This window comes from Haplochromis burtoni, unplaced genomic scaffold, assembly GCF_018398535.1.
Source record: "Haplochromis burtoni strain Fernald_Lab_line unplaced genomic scaffold, NCSU_Asbu1 Contig_4, whole genome shotgun sequence".
Lineage (NCBI taxonomy): Eukaryota > Metazoa > Chordata > Actinopteri > Cichliformes > Cichlidae > Haplochromis > Haplochromis burtoni.
In genome coordinates, this window is record NW_024582365.1 from 2,712,917 (window position 1) to 2,736,500 (window position 23,584).

General features: G+C 41.3%; 1 protein-coding gene across 17 annotated transcripts in view; it reads left to right on the forward strand.

The window, feature by feature from the left end:
- The window catches only part of dlg3 (discs, large homolog 3 (Drosophila)), an 80,734-nt gene that overhangs the window by 2,306 nt on the left and 54,844 nt on the right, over positions 1-23,584 (forward strand). For 7 of the 17 annotated variants that reach the window (XM_014334306.2, XM_014334309.2, XM_014334326.2 and 4 more), the window contains exon 1: positions 20,511-21,715. In XM_014334306.2, the coding sequence (XP_014189792.1) occupies positions 21,350-21,715 (366 nt within the window). In that variant the 5' untranslated portion in view covers positions 20,511-21,349. Of the gene's footprint in view, positions 1-9,265; positions 9,352-14,304; positions 14,416-20,509; positions 21,716-23,584 lie in introns of those variants that run through there. The other 10 variants (XM_005913252.3, XM_005913253.3, XM_005913254.3 and 7 more) reach the window with 3 other exon arrangements.

Here is a 23,584-nt window from a genome sequence, read left to right on the forward strand (position 1 = left end):
AGCAGTTAAAAATGATACGGTGTGGCTCGTTTTGCTAATGATGTATACTGAAGGGAGTTTAAGGTATACTTTCTTGTGCTGACTGATGAACCCTTTAAACATAAAGATAAAATGTATTGCTCTTTTTGCATCTTGTCAAAGGTAAGGGGCTCATTATAGAGACTAATTTGTTGTACCTCATCACCCAGGGTCCACATTTTAAGACCAAATGAGTTGTTAAGTCTCATTTGAATGGTTTCTAAAAATGTAGGCTGGAACAAATGGTGGATAGAACCATAAAAATGTGACTGAGTTTGCATGAATGGTTTAGGAAGTAGAGAATTTAAAAAAGAATATGTAGTCCCTCATTTTCAGAGGCTCAATTTGCACTGTGAAGCTCTGTGGGATTGGCAGCATTTGCAGCATTTGATTGGATCTGAGCAGAGAGTGTAGCCCTGTATACTGAAGAATTCATCCTTCTGCTTCTATCAGGAGTCACATCATCAGTAAACACCAGTGACCTGGTTTCACTGGCAACCATACATGCCCATGCCATAAAATTGCTTCAATCATGTGTGTCCGATGACGTGATTTGCTTTGGATTAGGAGTTGTTTCTCTCCTTATGCGTACCTTTCTATTCCCATCATTTTGGCACAAGGTAATCTTCATTCATTCATCTCCTAAGATTTTCTCAGCAGGCTCTTTTAGGTGATTCCTGGACAGGTCTAATTTCCTCTTCTTGTTCTTGGGTTTGCATCTTGTTGTAAACTCTTTGCATTTCCATTCATGAAGGCATCTAACGATTGCATATATTAATAATGATACACGCACCTTATCAAGAGTTTTCTTGACTTGGTTAGATGTTGTGTCACTTGCACTGACATCTCCTTGGACCTTGTGTTTAAAATTGTAGTGAAAAGCTATAAAATACAAATTCAGTCCACCATTGAGGTGTACAAAAGTAAAACTAGAATGTTTGTGTCGTTCTCCAACAAATCATGGATCTAAATGTAACTGGTGTTGCCTTTATGTGCTGTTAAGTCAATCACAATGTGTAACACATGAAGAAAAGCAGTTGAAATACTTGCTTTTAATCTGATGCACTGATTGCAAGAAGTCTATCATGCTTTAGAGTCAAATGTTCTTGTGCTGTAATGTGTTGGGCTGTTAGACGTTATTAAAACAGTCCAACTTAAGAAAATGTATGAATTGTAACCGACTAAGTGCATACATCATAAATTAATCATAATCTTATTTAATGTTGCATATATGTATGAAATGCTATGACGATAACCTCTGAAATTGTCTGTAGATACTGATGTTTTCTTGAGTCTCAAAAGATTTTTTTATCCATACTCACTGAGTTTAGGGATTAAAAGTTTCTTGCACTTTGGTGCAGGCTTAAAAATGCACTTGGGGTTTTTTCATCACAATGAAATAACTGTTGATTGCACAGTTTAGTGGCTTTATATTAATGACACCACTGGTTTGCATCGAGGCTACAATGTTGCAAGCCTTAGTGCTCTTTACTCGTTTTGTTCCCTACTGAAGATCAGCCTGTAGCCGCTGGGTGGAGGTTTAGTATCATTCAGGGTTCTTCTCTACCTTTGGATTAGCATGTTGTCTGTGCAGATGTTTGCAAAGAGCTAATGTTGTGCTAGCAACATCAGCTTTTTTGGTTCTTTTCCTGCACCTTGGCTCATGTGATGAGTCACATGATCAACAGTAGTTCAACGACCCTCTTAAGAGACAACGCCAAGTAGGGTTTACCTGGGACTCTCCACCATTTGGTTGTTGAAACTGTAGAAGCATCTTCACGAAACTTAAAGAAATCCAGTCACTTTCTTTCCAAGCTCTTTAAATTATTATGAACTGAACGACATAATGAAACTACTTCTGTCCTGAATGCAGTTTGCACTTTACAGTTGTGCTGCTACCATTCCACGCTACCATAAATGGTAATGTGATTACAGTAATGTGTTACTTTGTACTGGATAGATGTCACCCTTTTGTTAGAATGCTAACCAAAGCTATTGAACTTGGTTAACTTGTTAAAAAATCCCCCTAAAGTTGAGAGAGAAAGTCACCAAAAAACCCCATGTGGTTACTGACCATTTCTCCAGGTATTAGTGGACATTTGACCATGCACTGTTTTTTAATGTAATCAACCTGAAATCAGATCTAATGTATTTTATTATTTGTTGAGGTGAGGGAGACTCGGAGAGGATTAGCTTTCTGGATTCCAAACATTCCTCGCAAAGAATGTTCAATCAGGGCCGAGCCTGAGGCCGACAGGAAAATAAATTGCTCTAGGCTCCCCTGCGAGCCTCTTCCAGGCCGTCCTGGCTCTCTGGACCATCTGCACAATGTGTGAGGGTAGAAGAAGAAGAAGAGCCGTCTGGTCGCTGTGTCTCAGGTGAATGGTTGAAGAAGACTGGCCCCTCATTCAACATGTGGTTCTCATCAGTGCAGGCGGAGTGGAAGAGCAGCCGGTTCATAGCACTAATAGGAATACAGTGCAGTATAAACATTACTCATCCTCTTATCCGCTCCTGTTGTGTTTGCCTTCACATGCTCAGGGCCATGTGAACTGGTTCATATGGGCCATTTAGTCTAATGGTGGGATGAAATTTTCTGGAGCAGGGACTGTGTTGTTCAGAAGAGATGAAAGACCTGAGTCTGAAAATCTGCCATTTTCAGACTGTAAAGAAATTGATGCATAGTAAAGTATTCTGTCTTTACAGTTTCCTTAACTTTGATACTCTGCGGGAAGTAAAGAGGTGTTGCACGTCCCGTGGGAAGGTTCAGCGTTCATCCATTTGGATCTCAGCATGGCTGCACAGTCACAAACAAAGGTTGCCTTAACTGCGCATCTACCCTTTTGTTCCAACGTACAAACATACAGTGGGGAGCACGGGGTGCTGCTCGCTGTGAGTTGGGGCAAACATACAGGCCGACACACTTTCAATTACAGTGGAGCCTAAATTCCTGGGGAATATTTCATTTAAACAGCGACAAGGGAGGGAATTGTTTGCCCTGCCTTAAAACTGTGACCTAGTTTTCTGTCAATGTGTTGCTCTGGTGAGCAGTGGGTTGCTCATCATCATGTAAAGAACCAGGGGCACTGTCTTTTTTTGTTTGTGATTCAACCAGGCAGGAAGTACAGAGATGATGTCAGTCTAATTAAATAGGTACATGACAAAAAGAAGAGGCCTGTAATGCACCGATCATGCATGCAGATATTTTGGAGGACTGTGGATGAGGGGGGAAATGCGGGAAAACCCCCTTAAACTGTGACAAAAAAAGCTTTCGACCAGACGCCCCAAAATAGACCCAGAAATCGGTCCTGTGAAAGAGACTTCTGGTCTGGATTGTGTGTTGTGTTTTATGGTCAGGAATTTATGTGGTCTGTGAGGGTTGGAACAGTTCAACGATTTCTTTTTTAACTTTGTTTGGAAGGTCACTGAAGTGGAAAAAAGCGAAAGCCCTGTACGAAGTGTGCCTGTGAATCCTGAACTCAGAACACTTCAAGATGTGATTGAGCACCTTTCTCTCACTTGTTAACTCTGCCAAAAATAGATGAGTGATGTAATTAGAAGTGTTAGCTGTGTGAAAACAAGCCAGGTGTCCAAGATGCAGCTGAAGCATGGCCTGCAAAACTTAACTAAACTAATATTTTTCAAGATTTAATCAAGGCTGAACTTACCGGTACTTTTCTTAAATACATAGACAGGTGGACATTCGTTAGTTTGTGCTCCTACATTTTGAAGCCTCAAGTTGAGTGTTTTGGCCTTAACCATCTACCATAATCATAAACTATGTCAAAACTATAAAAGGACTCGCTGAGGTTTTCAATCAAGGCAGCAGCATAGCTATTTTCTCTTAGAATGTACCCATTCAAGCTGATATCTGCAACCAGTTGTCCCTTGTCGACCATTAGAAAGAATGCACTAGAGAAAAAGAGTTTAAGTCTGCTGTTCCTAATGGTGGACAGAATGGTTTGCTCCTTAGAAAGGGTGGGGGAGGAGGCCGGTGAAGCTGCTGCTGACCTCAGGGTCTCAGCAGGGGCCTCGGGCCTCATTTTCTCTTGATTGTTCACCTTTGTTTAAAGTTTATTTATGCTTTAATGCACCTAGCCCATCTTAAAATTGAGGCAAAAGACAATACATGTAAAGATGAGCTTGAGTTCAAATTAAACTGCCGTAAGCTTGAAGGCTGCTATTAGAATCAGAATCAGAGAAACTTTATTAATCCCAGAGGGAAATTGAGTTTTAGAATATTAGGATCCTCCAGCTTGAGTTAGTGTCAAAAGAGTAACATTGAGCCATTTTCTGTGCCTCCTTAACAAAGTCAAGAAGGTACTACTGGTCCTTCTGTTGTTCCTCATCTCTCTTCTTCATTGTGAGTAAGACTATTGGTCTATTCCTTCGGTTTCAGGAAACTGAAGCAGAGACCTTCTTTCATTTTTGTGCTTCCATTGCTGTTGCTTTGCATTAGCCAAAGTATCTTTGGTCTCTTCCGTTTCACTACAAGCTGGTTGATAAGGCACAAGAGGCTTGTGCAGCTCCCTCAACTGAAGATAGCATCATATACGACAAATTTAAAGGTACCAGAGTTGGTACCCGAGGCTGCTCTCTTGTAAAATGAAGAGAACCTCTTTTCAAACAATTTTTAAGTTTGCTTTGACAGATGGGATGTACCAAGAAAAGTTACTGGCTTTCAGACACTAAGTGAGCTGATGTTGTTTGAACAGTTCGAGAGCTGTGTCTCAGAGCAGATTGTGCTACATTTGAATGAATAAAATGTAACCACCCTACAGCAGGCTAAAGTTCTGCTGCAGAAATTTGCCTTGACCTACAAGAGTATTTGTGTGAGTAAATGTGAAAGATCCAACTGTGAGCATAGGTAGAAAAATGCTGCATTTTAGCCCCAATAAGCTAAAGGTGGTCCACCAAGTCCAAAGCCAGAGAAACAATGTTACTACTGTCATAAAGCAGGGCATGCCTTTGCTGTCTGTCTGTCTCTCAATCGTAAAAGCAGCAACCTCAGCAAACAAGGCAAGTAAAAGCTGTTGATAAAAAAAGGGAATTCTTCTGAGAGCCTTTGTTAAGCTAGATGAACCAGATGATTGCTTTAAACCATGCATCTTTGCCGGATCTGTGTCATTGACAGGATCAGTAGTCAGGAAAAATATTAAGCAATACTGGCGGCTCAGTCTCTCGGATCTTCTTCCACCTGGCGCAGAGACTTCCTGTAATCTAAGCTCCTCAGTAAGATGTATAGTGATGGCTTTGCATTAGTTTTACGTTTCAGATTTGACTTTATTTAAAAAGTAATTGACTCCATTTAGCATTTGTATACATTTTAATGTTGAAATCCAAAAGTATTAATACACAATAACTTCAAACTATTTGATATTTGTAAATAAGCAGCCTGATATTCCCGTGTCACCTGATTGTCCTATACCTGCAACTCCTAAAATCCTGTGTGCAGATGTCAGTAAAGTTGTGGTTTCAGTACTTCAGCATCTATCTAGCTCTGTAGAACTGGAGCAGGAACACAAGTGGAGTTACACTTCTTTTTTTTTTTAATATTAATTAACACTTAAGCTGTTTCTGTGCAGTTTGGCACACAGTCTGTCTATTAGTTAAAGGTACTGTGGCTGTATCTTCAAGGGAAGAAAAAAACATGAATGTGTGAGAGACAGTACTGGAAAGAAAGATGAGCGAATATGTTAGAAAGCTGAGTACTGCTCAGGAAGTGACATTTGATAACCCTATAAAATTTAGACTTTTGCCTTGAGTAATTTATGTTTGTTTGGGTTTTTGTGTCACAGTAGATCTGTACACGACCTGCTGCTTAGATATTTGGTTATTTTATGTCATGAGGCGTCTTCAAAATAAAACGATTGTGTGTGTTTTTGTCAAAGATTGTGTGAGAATAATATACAAGTGCATGAACAAGTAGGCCTTTTACAGCTCACAGTAATAGTCTATCCTAGCTTGTGCATGGCAGCCTGTGGTGTCCAATGTCTCTGTGAGGTTAGGTCAAAGGTCAGGTGGTAGTCTTCAGTTTGAATTTAAGCTGATGACTATCTTTAGCTTCACTTCCTAAATTCCATCTTTAGATTAGCTTTATACAGCTAAAAGGTAGAAAGTGGCATAGCTGCCTGCTATATAAAGTCAACAAATGATTCTTTACCTTCATAAACATCTATTTTGAATAAAACGCAACAGAAATGAATAGTTTTATTCAGTCATATAAATATTCATTAAGAAACATATTTAGATCAGAACAGATTCCATTGAATTTTATGTTTTACATTACACTGATGTATAAAATTAATTGGAAAATTGACATGGAAAATATTCATGCCCTTTTTGGGCTTGAATATTTTTTGAGTACAGCAGTAGCTCACACTAACCAGATGCTTTATTGGGGTATACCTTGATAGTACCAGGTTGGACTCCCTTTTGCCTTCAGAACTCACAAGGTTCAACAAGGTTGGGGAACATCTATCAGAGCTTTTGGTCCATATTGACCATACATACATGATGTCAGTCTCCTGTTCCACCACATCGCAATGAATTGAAACCTGATGACCGTGGAAGCCGATTGTGCTTTGTTATGTTCAGGTTAGGAGGATACCACTGATACAAGACGTGTTGTTTATGACAAATTCTCACCCAGCAACATTTTCCAATATTCTTTTCTGTTTCTTTGTAGCTGACAGGAGTGGCCCCAGCTGTGATCCTCTGCTGTTGTATCTACTTCAAGGTTCAACATGTTGTGTGTTCAGAGGTGCAGTTCTGCATACCTTGTTTGTAACAAGTTTTGTTTGAGTTATTGTTGTCTTTCTAGCGGCTCCAAGGAGTCTGACAATTCTCGTTTGACCTCTGACATAAACAAGGCACTTTCACCCAGAGAACTGCAGCTCGCTGGATATTTTCCCCGTTTCGGACTATAAACCCTAGAGATAGCTGTGCACAAAAATCTTCGTAGATCAGCAGTTTCTAAAACACCCAGACCAGCAGACACAGATGCAAAGCAAAATTCTTTACTATAAGAGTTGATCTTGTATTGGATTTAGACTTTTCAGGTAGAGAGAAGTCACTTTTAAATAAAAATTTTGCTCAACCATCAGTAACAATAAATTTTCAGCAACTACTCTGTGTGGGGATATGAGGATACCTTTTTTTTCTTCAAATGATTGTCTTTAGGCGTTTTTTTTCTTTTATTGGACAGTGACCTGGAAGACTGGAAAACAAGCAGTCAGAGGCGGGGTGTAAAGCAGTCGGTTTCTCAGCTGGAATTAAGCTGAGGACGTTTTAGTTATGTTGCATGCACTGTATCCATTCACTATTGGGATGCTTATATAACACAGAGAGATAATAAACACAGTGACAGTGTGGCGTACTACAATATGTGTAGAAAATAATGAGGTAAAGTAAGGAGGCTCATTTGCGCGACTGTGGATATTTGCATCTATATGGAATTAGGTTATTGCAGGTAGGCCCACAGCATGTTTGCGTGTCTGCATGTGCATAAGAGTTTGTGTAAGTGAGGCTGCTCTTTAGTCAGCTGGTCATCAAACTGCTCTGCCCACACATGGCTTCACTCCTCCACATTCAGACACAGTGATGAGTCACATGCTCCATTCTTACACTTTTGTTCTTACAGCGTCTTGTTGGGACATACTGACTCTTGTCTCTCCGTCTCACACATGCACATAGACTTTGAGTCCCCGTTTCAATAAGAGGTGCACATTCTTGAAAGACATGTTTAAAACGTTTCACCTTCAAAGTGTTTTGCAGCCCATTTTTGTCCTGACAGTGAACTGTGCGAAGTTGATGAACTCTTCTGCAACCTCTTTATGTCAACACTGCAGTAACCAGGCGCTCACTTGGCATCAGCAAAATTGTCTCAGCGCATTCTTGTCAAACGGCTGCCACTCAGCAGCTGACCGTGGGACATGGGCCAAGAAGTGATGAGAAGACTTCAGAAGAAGGGAGGAGGAGTTAAAGAGTGCGCTGAGACTTACTCACTTTTGATTGAATTTCATGCTGCCTAACAATTAATGGCAAATGCTTGATTAGCCCCGCCCATGCATGTAGTTTTGGGGGATCCCTAGAAAAAAGAACTCGTGTGGCTCCGGGGAAAATCTGATATAGACATTAATGCTCCTAAGTTCTTTTATTAGCACCACTGGTGGCTTTACGGTGTCGTTATTATTAGCTGTTCTTTATGTTTAGCTGTCATGTTAGTACATGCTAATCAAAGATGGTTACCATGGTTACTCTATCCTTGAATAATAACTATATTAGCGTTGTCTTGGTTGTAACCAGGAGTTTCTTGAATTACTTGTCAGCTCTGACCATTCTCCTCTGACCTTTGGCAGAGAACTGCTGCTCACTTGATATTTTCTCAGTAAAGATGACCACCCGAGAGATGGTTGTGTGGGGAATCCCAGTAGATCGTCAGTTTATACAACACTCACTCACAGTCCAGCAACCATAACAGATTCAAATTCAGTTAAATCGCATATTTTTTTCCCAACCCAACATAACAGTAAAGCATCCTGGTACTGCAACTTCTGCATGCGTGTCTATTTCACACTTAGGAGAAGCAAAGCATGACATCCACATGGTGGGCCAGGGTTACATGCTTTGCTGTGATATCGAGTTGTTTTTTTCCCTTTCTGATGCTCATGTGTTGAAGTGGCCAAATTTGCTAATGCAAAAGTTTATAAATTCTCCCATCAGTCAGCTAGAGTTAATATGTGTAGAAGTCTTGGCGTAAAACCGAGTTTCAAAGCAAAGAGATCTTAAAATCACGTGTCGTGTAAGTGATCTGTGACACTGACAAATAACAACGTGCAGGATGTTTTTCTTTCTTTTTTTGTGACACACTCTTGTCAGGTAGTATGATAAATTATAATGTTAGACACAGACTTGATGATGTACTTAGTCAGTACCTGAGTCATGTAGTTCAGCAAGAAGATAAGAAGAACACTTGCAAATATGGAGACATAGCTTCCATGTAAACAGACGACTCCCACCCCCACATTTTTACCAACTGTACCCTTGAGGACAAAAAACAGACTTCTCCCCAAGTGCCGGTGATTGATCGGCGGATTCTTTAACGCACCCAAAGCAGTTAGACGACTGAGAACTTACAAAGATGTAGAGATGACAAAGTAAAAAAAAGAAAGTCTTTTGCTGTAATGTTTGTTGTGGTCCAAGTAAAGGGAAAAAAATGCTTATTATAGTTTTCTTTTCCTCGCAGATATTCAAGAGTGTTACGAGGTGACCTTGCAACTGAACACAGAACAAACTGTTGTGAAAGAAGACAACAGGCGCGATGTGTGGGAGGTAAATTTCCTGCTTTACATTATATATTTCAAGAAAATAAGCTTAATGTTCACACGTGCTGTTGTGCGCTTTGCTGTTACTCAGTAGGCAACGCTAGATGTCATTACCTGTGTCCCTTGCACTCCTACACGGATAACATGTCACCATGAGTCACAGTAGCTATGACTTCAACCTGGTGAGTGAGTGTCAGACAGAGAAAAAGTTGGACGGGGGCACCCATGGGTAGAGGGAGAAGAGGAAATTAGACAGAGTCAAAAGAGCGCTGATTACCATTTGCTCATCAGTGGGAGTCAGCCAGTCCTGTCATTATAACAAGTGTTTATAGTCGCATGGTTATTTCGAATATTTTTAGTGTGGGACGCAGGATGAAGGGAGATTTTATGTAGGCCTAAATGTTTTTAAATGTACAGCATCGTGGAGGCAAGTGATGTAAAACAAATCCACACATTCTGGTTATATACAGACACTTTTTGTCACTTATCCCCTAATGGCCTTTAGATGGGTTGGAACTGCTCACTTGATATCACTTGTGTGCTTTAATGCTGCTTTGCAACTTTCCTTGAGCTATGCCAAAATGTTAATGAAATTGATCTTTGGCTGACTTCAATAACTCATTAGCTGAATGGCCTTTGTTCTTTTTCTTTGTAGCCAAGAGAGATATGCTATAGCGTCTGTATAATAATGACGACATGAGTGTGCCTACACATTTGTTTGCAGTTTGAGTCCCCACGCAAGCTGGACCGGCACAGAGAAAACATGATTTCAATTTCAGCACCAAATTTTTAAATTTAATTTTAAAAAATGTAATTTGAGGCACAATGGCTAGCTTTCATTCTTTTAAGCAAAGAAACCAGATTCTTGAACTGAAATGTCAGACTAATACAATTACACTGGCCTGAAATACTCTTCAAAGACACTGTTGTCGTTTAATCCAGCTAATTGTTGAATTAACATGCTTAGTAAAACCAAGACTGTATTTCACCTTGTGAGTGTGGAGCAGTTTAGTGATAGATTATTAGGAGATGATTTCAGATCTGCTCAAACATCAACTGAATGAGCACTTACTTTGCCTTTAGATGACTGGAGTCTTGGTAGCGTTGAAAGACGACCGTTAGCTGCCATCAAAATACTTCAGAGGTGACAAAAGCCCACTCAACATTGGTTTTAAAGCTTTTCTCAGTTTTAATGTATTACAAAATATAATGTGTGATTTTGAATTCATTGGTGAGCTACAGAGAGGAAGTATGCTGGAAAATACAGACTTGCTCCCTCTGCCAGTCATCACAAGCCATCATGGCAAACTCGATAGGCGTATGAGTTTACATATGACTGTTTGTTTTGACATAGACCACAGATAAGATCAGACTTAATTCATCTTTAGCAGATATAGTATCTTTAATCTCCATATTTACCTTTATAAAGTATTTACTTTGACCAAGCTGCCTGACTGAAACACTGATTCCCTAATTTTGCTCAGGACCCATTTTACCATAAATGGGGATCCTTCATAGTTTATTTAGCTTTAGTGCTTTTTTCTGTTTATTGTTTTCTGCTGATTAATTTGCTGCCTGATGCAGCTTCTTTGCTGTTTATTATTTACTAAGTGCTGTCCCAGATCCCATGTTACACAGTTTTCAGTGTAAAAAAAGGGAGATATGTCAATATGGGGTTTACACAAATAAATTAGGCAGTCCAAAAAAGAGCCAACTCTGTAGAAAAGACATTAAATTGTAAACGGTGATTTATGTATGACAACTGATGGCTCACACTATACCTCCTAGATGACTCATTTTAAAAATAAGCATAGATTTTTTCTCAGGATGGTCATCACATTTCTGATCCACTCCAGCTGCTCTTTGTGTTTGGTGTGATGGGATCGATAATAACTTTCATCCACAGTCCAATAATTCAATTGATGCTGTTTTTATGAATCCTCATGTGGCTTTACATCATGTAGGACTTTTTTCAGTGCCTTTTGGTTTATGTAAAGGAAGGTGAGAGTAATTCAACATTCAACATGGGAACTAAGGTTTAATCTAACATTATTCCTTTATGCTTAACAGCCCTTCCCCCAAGTCAATCACTTAATGTCAGTGTGGGTTTTTTGAAATTTTCATAACTCTGAACTGGATTATGGCTGGTCAGTTGAACAGAGGAACTGCACTAAACTTGTCATCCACTTGATTGTATTGAACTGATGCTGCAGAGCAGAAGACTTTTTCTTTTACAATCATCTGTTCCAAAAAATAGTCATTTTTAAAAATTAACCGTGCTTTCTTACAATCTTCCCCCTTGCTGGGCAGGTAAAAAAGTAGCCCTGGTTTGAAATCACTGGATTATTCAAGCATAAATTGTTGCTTATTGCAGGGCCATGTGTTCAAACTTTGTCACTCCCCTTGGTAGAGGATCTAAACCATAAATTATGACTGTGGCTTGAACTTTAGTCCAACATCCTAAGCTCGTCTCTGTGCATCTGTGATCCACCCTGTTCAGCTTCTAATACAGTGCAACATGCCTCTTGATCCATTCCCCCATCCTTCACTGTCTGGATCCCAGCTGCTTGTGAGGCCTATAGGCACAATCCTGGAAAGAGAGAAGCTGCTGGAAGGATGCAGCAGTCATAGTGGGAAGTTTAAGGGAGAGAAAGAGAGCTGCTTAATGGACACCCGACGAGGTGCTCATCAGTATTCTAGCCATGCGATCACCTGAGTGGAGGATGGGAGGGAAACTAAATGAGTCTGCAAATTCCCTGATTTGGTGCAGAGTAGCAGGTGAGAGTGGAGAATGGCTCCTTTGGAAAATAAATAAAAGAAACCATAAGAGAACAAGTTAGTTTCATGTGATTGATTTCATAGTGGTTATTTAATGTTTTGGTTCCAAGCTAAGTGTGATGTCACTAATTTGGTTGTATTGGGATATAATCATGAAATATCAAAAGAATAGAATTTAAATATATCATGAATTCCCAGTGTTATAGGACTTGAAGTAATTAATTGAATGACTGCACCAATTTGCAGATGTCTGGCTATGTGTGCTGTGCAAAAGGCATACTGTTAGCTTCCAGCATTAGAAGGGGCTACAGCTGCACTGTCTGCCAGTGTCAGCTGACCTGCCTGTCCTAAATGTGGAGAAGGTGCCATCAAAGGACACACTCACTGAGCCTCACTAATGTAAAGAAAATGTTGTGAGAAGACTGCAAACTTCACATTGATGTAATTCTGATGGTTGAATTTTGCCTTCCAACTCTCTTCCTGTTGGTTACATAGATGCCAGGTACAGCTGCCCGCATGCTTCAGCGTGTGGGTGTATATATATTATCTTTTCAACTTGAGCAAAAGAGGAGCTTTCATTTTAATTTAAAGCCATCGGGAGAAAGTTAAGAGCTTTTATTTGAAAACGAATTTGAAAAATTGGTGGAAACACGTGGTTGCAGATTTGCACAGGTGATGGCCTGCTCTAAAGGCTGCCCTCTGCTGTCAGTTAAGGGTCTTTATTCAGTCTATGTCCAGGCTTAGGACACTGTGTTTAGTTTCCTCATATAATATATTTGCTAAACTTTGGCTGTCTTGTGTCTTGCGCCCTTTTTACAACAAACAGTGCTGTGCAGCATTTTTTTCTTAACTTTCTGATTTTCCAAAGCTACTCTCTCTCTTCAACACAATGTTATTTCACAAGATTGGGAGTCACTCCTGACTGTTTTTTAAATTTAAAAAGTATTTAAAATTATTACATAAAAAGTTTTAAATAAGCAAACTTGTTTCCTTGCAGAAATCTAAGAACACTAATAGGATACATGTGCTCATTTCTCTTTATGATACAAGAGCTAGTAGGTGACTATTTTTTTAGCATAAACCCTGAAGACTTGGAAAATAGCTAGCCTGGTATTGTTAAATGTCTGTCAGAAGTCCTGCTTAGGGTTCAGGAAGCGTCTTTGACAGACTAAATAATTTAAAAAGACAAAAGAAGGTAAAAAAAAAAAAGTATATACTGTATTGGTAAACTGTAGAGGTGCTGGTAGGCTGATAAATTTATACTTGAGACATAGCTAGATTAGCTGTTAGCTCTTTATGCTAAACTAAGCTAGCTTGTTCGTCCTAGCTCTGTTGGTGTTGTCAGATTATTTACAAATGCAGTTAATGTCATGTTTAGGATCAGTAATGTTATGTTTGGATTACAAGACATGTAATCTACTCCGAATACCTAATACAGAAAACATAATACTTTGTTTAAAAAATAGATGCACACTTCAAAATTTTGAGTTCTGCAATTGTTTTCAAAAAGATTTCAGAGTGATTTTTTCATATTTAGCATTTACGGTTGGTTAAATTAGTACTACAGTTTGTAAATCTGTATAACATATTACACATCTTTTTCATAGGATTTATTATGAATGACAATAATAATATATTCAACAAAACTCACTATCTTTGTTAGACATGTCTGTTCAACTTCTTGCTAACACAAATCTCTAGTCAGCCAACATGGCAGCAACTCAGTGCATTTAGAAATGTAGACATGGTCACGATGACCTGCTCAAGTTCAACCTGAGCATCAGAACGGACAAGAAAAGTGATTTTAAGTGACTCTGAATGTGTCATGGTTGTTGTTGCTGGGCGGGCTAGTCTGAGCAATTTCAGAAACTGCCGGTCTACTGGGATTTTCCCAGACATCTCTAGGTTTTTACAGAAAATGGTCCAAAAAAAGAGAAAATATCCAGTGAGCAGCAGTTCTCTGGGAGAAAGTGCATTGTTGATGTCAGAGGTCAGTGGAGATTGACCAGACTGCTTTAACAAATTATGCAGAAGAGCATCATTTACCTATATACTTAATGCCATTTGAAAATTAATGTATATGATTATCTTTTCTGGTATCCACAAGCGTGTCCATGTTATTGCAAGACAATATTTTTACGTTACTTGTCTGAAAAACAAATATTATGTGTGTCCCCTGCAGGATCAAGAGGGACAGAGTGTGTCTCGGGTCCGAGTGACCAGCAGGAGCAGCCCTCAAAAAGTGGAGCGAGTTTCTGGTTTGGTGGCTCGTTCTCATGTCGACGTGCCAAAGGTGAGTTACGCAAAGCAAAGATTTGCTTCCATGGACTGTCATGAACTCAACTTTTGCTCAATGATCCCATTAAACGTCAGAAAGACGATACTGTGACGCTGATGATGTGATGCTTACAAAATTTCCATGACAGTTATTGAGCTTTTTATTATGGTAATACTGAACACCGTGGTTAATAGTATATCATAAAACACTTAAAGGCCTAAAATATGTGGTCATATAATTCACCATGCTGAGGATCTCACTGTAGCTACGGGCTGGTTTTAAAAAGATTTAAATAAGTAATTTAAGACTGTGCAATATATGCTGTCCCTGAATCAGCATTTTCTTAGTCACTCGTTATTCACTATGATAGTTCTTTTTTTCCACACAGTTTAATGTCAGACTACCGTACTTCAGTACTTCAGTCAATGTAGTCATTGGTTTCTTGTCCACAGTCTCTAAGTTTGGACTATCCCTAACCTGACAACATTTGACTCCTGGAGAACGTTCACTGGTTCCCAAAAGCCATCTTTAATTGCTCTGCTTAGTCCTTTATTTTCTAGACAGTACGGTGAGAGGTGAAACTTCTCACCGTACAAGGGGCGATCGTGGCTCAAGAGTTGGGAGTTTGCCTTGTAATCAGAAGGTTGCCGGTTCGAGCCCCGGCTTGGACATCCTCGGTCGTTGTGTCCTTGGGCAAGACACTTCACCCGTTGCCTACTGGTGGTGGTCAGAGGGCCCGGTGGCACCAGTGTCCGGCAGCCTCGCCTCTGTCAGTGCGCCCCAGGGTGGCTGTGGCTACAATGTAGCTGCCATCACCAGTGTGTGGATGTGTGTGTGAATGGGTGGATGACTGGATATGTAAAGCGCTTTGGGGTCCTTAGGGACGAGTAAAGTGCTATATAAATACAGGCCATTTACCATTTCTCCCACCAGAGAAAGATTTGCTCTGGCGTCTTCTTAACCAATATCAGTTGTTGAACTCTTGGTATACATGCAACTTTTACTGTAACAAGTGAGCATGTCTTGACAAAAGTTACAAAATGCATTGATTTATCATATAGGCTGACTATAAACAGGGTTATTTTTTAACTTTTTTTGCTGCATGAGTATGACTCAACCTTGGATGTCAGTCCTTCTTATGAGTTAACAAAAGTGCAGCACATGTTGTCAGATAGATAGACAAAAGCCCAAAGTACTATTTGTTTAACTAGCTTGCTATGAGGTAAAAGGCAAATACCGCCCTCATGTCTGTCTATTAGATGTGAAGTTTACTTTGGTTTCGGACTAGAAACAGTGGGAAAAAACTGGCTTCGCTTGTCAAAATGTCACAAAATCCATATTACCAACATGTGTAAATTTCACAGATTAACACCTTCTCTTTGTTTGATCTCCAAGTGAAAAAAAAAATGTAAAAACTACATTGTGTGGATTATGATTTTTGTTTGGATAGAAAAAATTAAATGTGCTGTTTTCAGTCCTGCTAAAAGAAGCTAATTACCTGGCACCTCTTGTTTTATTGTGCTGTAACTTTTGGCAAGACAGCAGATAAGCTTCTTGCCAAAGTGATACCAAAATGATGCTTCTCCAAATGCCAAGCGGTCTCTTTAAAGGATTGTGGCTCATCTGATGCTTACACGAGCAACATGCTCAGTCCTCATCTTTCATGTGAGAGATATGTCTCAGTAGGCTGCCATGTTCTTCAGTGCTTTTAAAGGCCGCCGTGTTCACACGCATTTCCCCATTACAGCACGGCCAGAGGCACATGGCAGCACAGTGGCTGCAGGCGTTGGCTTTTGAGCTAAGCCCAGAACTAGTGCAGTAGGTGTGTGTGTGTGTGTGTGTGGGTGTATGTGAGGGGGGCGTTTGGATTAGTGGACTTGGACCGGGTAAAAGATGAGGTGATGCAGGCTGTGGCTGCGAGCACATGGATTCATTGTGCTTGTATGATAATGCCTGCATAATAAAACAGTGACAGCACAGGTTGATTCTGGTATGGATAATATGGAGCTGGCTGCGTATGTGTGTGTGTGTGTGTGTGTGTGAGACTCCCTCTTTCACATGAAGGAGGGAGATGAGGAGGCGCAGGGGAAGGGAGGGACTGTAAGGGAGAGAATGGGGGTGTAAAGAGAAAGCTATAGTGGGGGAGGCTGGAGAGAGACAGCAAGGCGGCTGAGAGGCGAGGGCCGGTGCAGTGCAGAGCTGGAACGGACACCCAGAGCTCAGCCTTCCGCGGGTTGCCATGGAAACCACATTCCTCCCCCGCCTGCATCCCTACAGACTGCTCTGACTCTCTTTCTCTCTATATCTATCTCTCCCCTCGCTCTTCTCTATGTTTTATCCCGTCTTTTTCATTCCTCTTTTAATTTGCGTCTTTGTTTTCTTTCTCCTCTCTCCCTCCATCTCGCTCTCTTCTGCTGTCACGCCGTACATGCTTTGAGCACATTCGTGATGATGCACACTCAGCAAGCACAGTGATTTCAGAAGCATTGCACTCTGTGGCAAGGTGGATGGGTAATTACACAGTTTATTTTGCATTCCCATGCACTCACGGATGCATAAGCACTTTGTTGTTTTCTCAGCATCTCTCTGTTTTTCTTCTCTCTATTTTTACTTCCCCTTCTGTTCAGCACCATGCTTCAGTAATGCCCCCTCTAGTCATCGCATTTCTGCCCACACACAGGGCACCTTAGCTCGGTTTCTTCTCTGTTACGGCATCTGCAGTGGACCTCAACCACCTTCATCACATTTTATCAGCTACTTTCACCTGATCCTATAACCTCCTACTTGAACCAACCCCCCCTTTTCTTATTGCTCTTTTTCCTGCCTCTTCTTTATGCGTGTACGAAATCTGCATAAACACTGTTCCTTATCCTTGCAGCTCTGATAAAATCTCTCACTCTCCTCTTTTCCTGTCTCCTTCATTTATCTCCATGTGTATGCTTCTCTCTCTCATTATTCCATCAGTTGGAGTTTCATGTGTGTGGTGGAGCAGCTGTTCTCTGCCACTAAGGCCTATTAATAGGAGTCTTAGGCATGTAGCCTCAGTTTTCTGCTTCTGAAATGCTGGGAGAGCATTGTGGCGAATCTAAATGATCTCACTCATTTGAATTAGATTGACTGACTTGCTGTCTTCTCACCCTGTGCGATTACTTGCCTCCCATCAACACATCACCTGTCAGTGAAATATATATCTCACATATTCTTCTATAATCTGGGAATTCCTTTCAGTGGATGTAATGATACCCGAGAGACTTGTTTCTTCATCCCCATTACAGTTGGTTAAGGCTACAGTACAAGATCTTATTATGTGTTGATTGGGAGCTGCCTCTTTAAGACTGCCTCACTACCGATTGTCCTTTTATGGTGCTAAATCCGGTCAGGTGACGAAGGAGCAGTTACACAGCTTCTCTGAGAAATGCCTAGAAGTGACTGAAAAGTTCAATAGATGGTCCGTGCAGTGGTTGAGAGGGGGGGTTGTAATGCTCGTTATGATAGCGTGTGTTTGTTACAGGGTGTCCAGGTGGGTTCATGTAATAAGAGAGCTGTGAAGGCTGCTGCTGAGCTGATTGTGTCGGGGGTGCCGAAAGCTGAAATGAAGCATCTCTGTTCAAAAAGCAAATTATGTGCTCCTCCCGTGTGTCATAACTCAAGCAGAGGGTCAGAGGTCGCAGTCTTAGTTTTAGCCATAAATCACCTAATGCTGTTTGCCTGAACACAATATTAACAAGGATTTTCTTACACACTCTGGACACATTTAATTCAGTTCAATTCAATTTTATTTATATAGCACCAGTTCACAGCAACAGTTGCCTCAAGGGGCTTTATATTGTAAGGTAAAAAATAAGCAAGCACTTGGCAACAGCGGGAAGGAAAAACTCCCGTTTAACAGGAAGAAACCTCCGGCAGAACCAGGCTGAGGGAGGGGAGGCCATCTGCTGCAAACATACTCTTTGCAAAAGCTGCATTTAATCCAGGGCAATGGTATTTGATTACACTATATTCACTAATGCGTCCGTTATCCTCCATTTATAAATTTGTGCACTGATTTTAAACAATCAGTACAGACAGTGGTTTATCCATCAAGACATTTCTTGCCCAGTACAATTTAATTCATGCAAAATCATTTTCCTGTATTAATTCTGTATTCTGTACTGAACTGTACAGAAAAGCAGCTCTTAAATTGTATTTCCCATCTATAATATGGAACTGAAACAGTTTCCTTTTCTTTGAGGTACTAAGATTTGTCTGCATATGTGAACTGGTCACACCTGTTCATGTGTTTGTATGTGGACGATTACCAATCTGTGGTTAATCTTTTTCTTGTCCTGCCCATACCTACCTTTATATATGTATGTATAAAGGTAGCTTCTTACTGCACACCCCATGATTGCACTGCCTGGTAAATGCAGTGTGGACAGTTTATAAGAGAGACAGGAGAGAGGGGCTTTAGGAAAGGATGCTTGCAACATGTGATCTGTCATGTGTGGTGTGATCGATATGCTTACATTGGTCTTCCAGGCTGCTGCTTCAAAGCCCCGCCTCGCCGCTCTAATTCAATTCAGCGGCATATGTGGCTGCACATCCTACGATGTAACTCATACAGTGGTTTCCAGCATCTGTTTAAAAATGCCTCTTTTTGCTCTTTGCTTGAAAATGAAAATCTCTGCAGGTTAGAGTGAGAGGATATCATTATAATGAAGTGAGTTACTCTTGCATGTAATTAAGTGAGCCTGAGCCTGCTGTGTGTGCCTCCTGGTAGGGCTGCAACACAATCCAGTTTGCCCTCAAAGTCCTGCTCAGTTTAACGGGAAGGTTGCACGGATAGGCATTTATATATGTCAGATTTTCAATATGGCATTATGGTGTCTATCACCACACTTAAAAGGCTTCTTGCTTTAATGTATATATGCACTGTAACATGCAGACTATGTATAAATATACCCTCTCCCCCATGCAGACACACCCAGCTCTGTTCCCCGTCACATTTCATTAATAATGCATGTATACAGGGCTTTAATGGCGACACTGTAACATTCCCTCTCAGTTCACTAAAAAAACCTTCACCCTCAGTGTCAGGATGTTTTGTATCTAGCTGTGATCAGCCCACGAGTTCACAAGCATTTAAAATGGCTCACAAGCAGTCCTATCGCATTACTGAAAATATAACTGCCACAGATACATGAAAGCCATATAGTGGGGGTTTTTTTCCGCTCACACATTCTCACTCTCAATCTCTTCCTCCACCCACTTGAAAGCCCGAGCGTGTAATCGTGTTGGTTTCGTACACATGTGTTGATGTCATCATTGTGAACATGAAATAATTCCCCTATGGTTCTTATACGAGGCATCAGGAGTGCACTTTTTCCCTCGCCGTGCTTATTTTTGACCCAGTCCTGCACACGCGCAGGACTTGCCATTAAAATAATGCAACAGCGGTGCCGCTTTGAAACGAAAGAACGCTTTAAAGTAATGCAGCGTGATTCGAATGCATCCTCTGCTGAGAGCCATGATATTGAGGAGGAAAGGGATTTTCATCTCCTGCACCTACTTCCACTGCAAGAGTATTTACAGATGTGTGCTGTGACACAGAGCCCGAGGTTGACAATTACTAGCACAAGAAAGCTGTTCAGGCTGCAGCTGAACTAAGGATGACCGTGGAGATGACCAGTGATCAGAATGACAGGGGTGCTCATTGCAAGTTGGATTTCAGCTGCATTGGTCTGATGAAAACATGGATTAGACTCAGAATTTGCGGATCAGAGGCTGAGTACTGCATTGGCAGATTGCAGACTATGACTTCCTGACCTTTTTCTCTTTAAAATATTAAGAGGAAAAAAAACACACACACACACACAATGTTTTATTGTGTTTTGATTAGGGAAGAAGTGCCTTTTCACTCAAGGCAGGAAGCAGCGAGATTTGGGTGCTGCGGTCCCTTTAAGAGCAGCTACTGAAGCGCTCAGTCCTGTTGGTGCTGCTGCTGCTGCTGATGGCGGCGCTGCAAGTTGATTGGCTGTGGCTGTCAGGGCTGAGGTGCTAGAGGGATGCTGCTACATATCTCCCCCTCCCCACCCCCTCCGTCCCTTCCTGCTTCCCTCTCTCTCTTTCTCTCTTGCTCTATATCTCTCTCTCACTATCTCGCTCTTGCTAGCTCACATCCCTCTGAATAATCCACATCTAGGGCAAGCTGGCTGAGAGGCAATCCAGTGCTCAGCTCCTCTCTGCAGGCTGAGAAAAGAGACAGAGAGCGAAAGACAACGATTTTCAACGCAGGAGGAAAAAAAAAGCCGTGAGATTTTGACAAGAACAGGAAGATACCAAGAATTAACTGAAGATTTTCATCTGCGGATATCATTTATTTATACATATTGTTTATATATCTATATATATATATTTGTACACACGCATATAGATATTTATATATATATACATTTATCCTTGTACATATCTGTATCTGTGCTTGTCTGTTTATATTAATATTTTTATATGTATTTGTGTGTGTAAATATATATGATATATAAACAAAAAATATCTATATATCTATGAATTTATATGCGTATCACTGTGAACCAAGAGAAGCAAGAGGAAATTTCTATCATCAGGGCTGGTCTCTGATTGTGTGGCGGTATACAATATTTTAAATATTTCCTTTGATCTTCAACGTCAAGAGGACAAAGACTACGTGCCCATTTTGTATTTTTGTTTTCCTGTCGCTGCTTCCCATCCCTCTCAGTCCGTTTTTTTTTTCTGCGTCCGGAAGGAATAAACTGGAGAGTGACAGGATTTGACGAAAAGGGAAAATCTGTAGAAATTCCTGTGATTAGTGTTATTTCCATCGGCATTAGCGCTCTGTGAGCCGATCACAGCGTGCTGTGTGAGATCTGAGGAGGCAGCAGAGACAGAGTGCCACGCCGCTCATCTCAGCGTCAGCCCAGCCAGCACAGCCAGCATGCACAAACACCACCACTGCTGCAAGTGCCCAGAATGTTATGAGGTGACCCGTATGGCTGCCCTGCGTAGGATGGACGCCCCGTCGTATGGAGGAGACTGGCAGGCCGAGCCCTATGGATACCCACCTGGGTATGGTGGAGGCCAGACCTTACCCCCTCCAGCCTCAGGGGGAGGTGGAAGCATGGGAGGAGGAGGGGGCACTTTAGGGAGAAGTAAGGGCAAGGTTATGTCTGGTGGGGGCCCTGGAGGCCCCAACCCAAAGGGCCAATCCAAGGGTGGCCCCAAAGTAAATGGCAACAACTCCAGTGGACAAGGAGGATGGTGGCCCGAGTGCACCTGCACCAACCGGGAGTGGTATGACCAGGTAACTCCTCTTCCTCACTCTGTTACATAGCTCAGGCTCGTGGGACCTGACGAGGGAGATCAGAGGGGCTGTTGCCATAGTAAAACAGAAATGATCATGTGCCAGCTGAAGCTGTCGGTTTAAGGAAGAGAATTCAGATTTAGTATTCTTCTCAAGCCCTCTCTTTCCTAATTGTCGCTTGTGTATTTCGCATTGTAGAGCAGAATAGAGCTGATCTAGCTTCACGGCACATGCATGTAGATGATCTTCATTTTTGGATTGGGCGCAGATGACTAATGCTTATAGGTTTAACACACCAAGTGTGTGTGTCGTCAAAGGCTTATGCTGATGCAGTTACCACAGGCCAAAGAAATGGTGCATTTTCATTCATGGAAGGAGCACCGAGAGGCAGTTTGCAATTATTGTGAATTAGCCCTCTAGTCGGTAACCCTGACATTACAAGCTGACTCAAAGAAATTAGATGTAAAAAACAGATTTTGTCTAATTAGCTTAGAGTGGAGGAAGGGATGATGAAATCCATCTCTGATGCCAGTCCCTGTATTTTTTGCAGGCCATTGTGCTTCAAAGCATCACAATAGACTGTGTTGTGTAATACAAACAGAGAATGAGACGCAATCTAAATGCTGCCTGTTTTATGTGTCGCACAGTGTGAATGAAACTGCCTCTTTACATGTGCACCATTTTGTGTCTGTTGCCTCCATTTATTTACATGTATTTGTAAATCACAGTTGATGGAAGGTCAGAATAGCTTCAGGAGCACAGTCTTTAATTAAGGAAGGTGCATGTATGTGAGCATGAGATTGAGCTTGGGTGGGGGAAGGGTTGCTCGGTGAGCATGAGATTCAAGGAATGGATCTTGCTGTGCATAAGTATGTGCCTGTGCAGTCCTGTGTTTGCGGCAAGTGAAGCCACTGCATTGTTTGTATTTCACCCCCTGTTGTGTCTGAGCCTGGTTTTGGAAGAAGAATAGGAAGAAGTGAGGAAGGTGTAAAGAAAATGGAGGCTGAAATTTCAGCAGCACAGTGGAGAAAGCTCCTCCTGAGCTGAGCCCTCGTATCAGCTGCAACCTGGTTGATATTAGCAGATTACTACATGGAGGAGAGGCTTTAGCTTTGAGGAGGCGAAAAAAAGAAAATGGACATTCTCTCTGTCTTGTTCATGATCCATTTAAATCTATTCCATTACAGCCACATCCAGATCAGTCATGCGTATTTCATGTTTCACACATTTGAAAGCTCAAAGCAGATGTGATTATGTAAGCATTTATTCCTTACATGGAGAATTTTACTCTCCGTCAGTGTTACCCCCTGGTTTTCCAGCGTATTTGTTTAATATTCAACTTACAACAGGAGCAAATTAGCATCTGCTTGATGAAAAATCTCTTTCGACTGCATCGTGATTCATGTAGTGATCTTATCCTGTTGAAACAGCACCATTAATGGATAAACCCCTCAGTCGAATCCTGGCTTGTGCTATCCTTTCGAAGGATCCCTGCTCTCTCGTTCTGTCGTGTGAATACATACCAGCATAAAAACTCTGCAAAAAAGCGTATCCAACCCGGCATTCATGGCTTGAATATACGAGTGTCTACATTTCTTACATTTCTTCACTGGAATAAAAATTGCGGATAATGAGTCAGGGAATGGGGCATGCAGCGGGGGTTAGTGGGGTAAAAATGCAAAGGTTAAAAAAGAGAGAAATAAGCCAATAAATGCAGGCAGCAGCCCTGAAGAAGGGGGAGGGGATTATGTAAGAGGAGGCAGTTGGTGGTGCTGTCAGAGAGAGAAGCAGGAGAGGCACTGACACTGTGGACAAGCATCTGTCCCTCCATCTCCTAAAACAGGCATGTGAATGGCCTACATATATGCG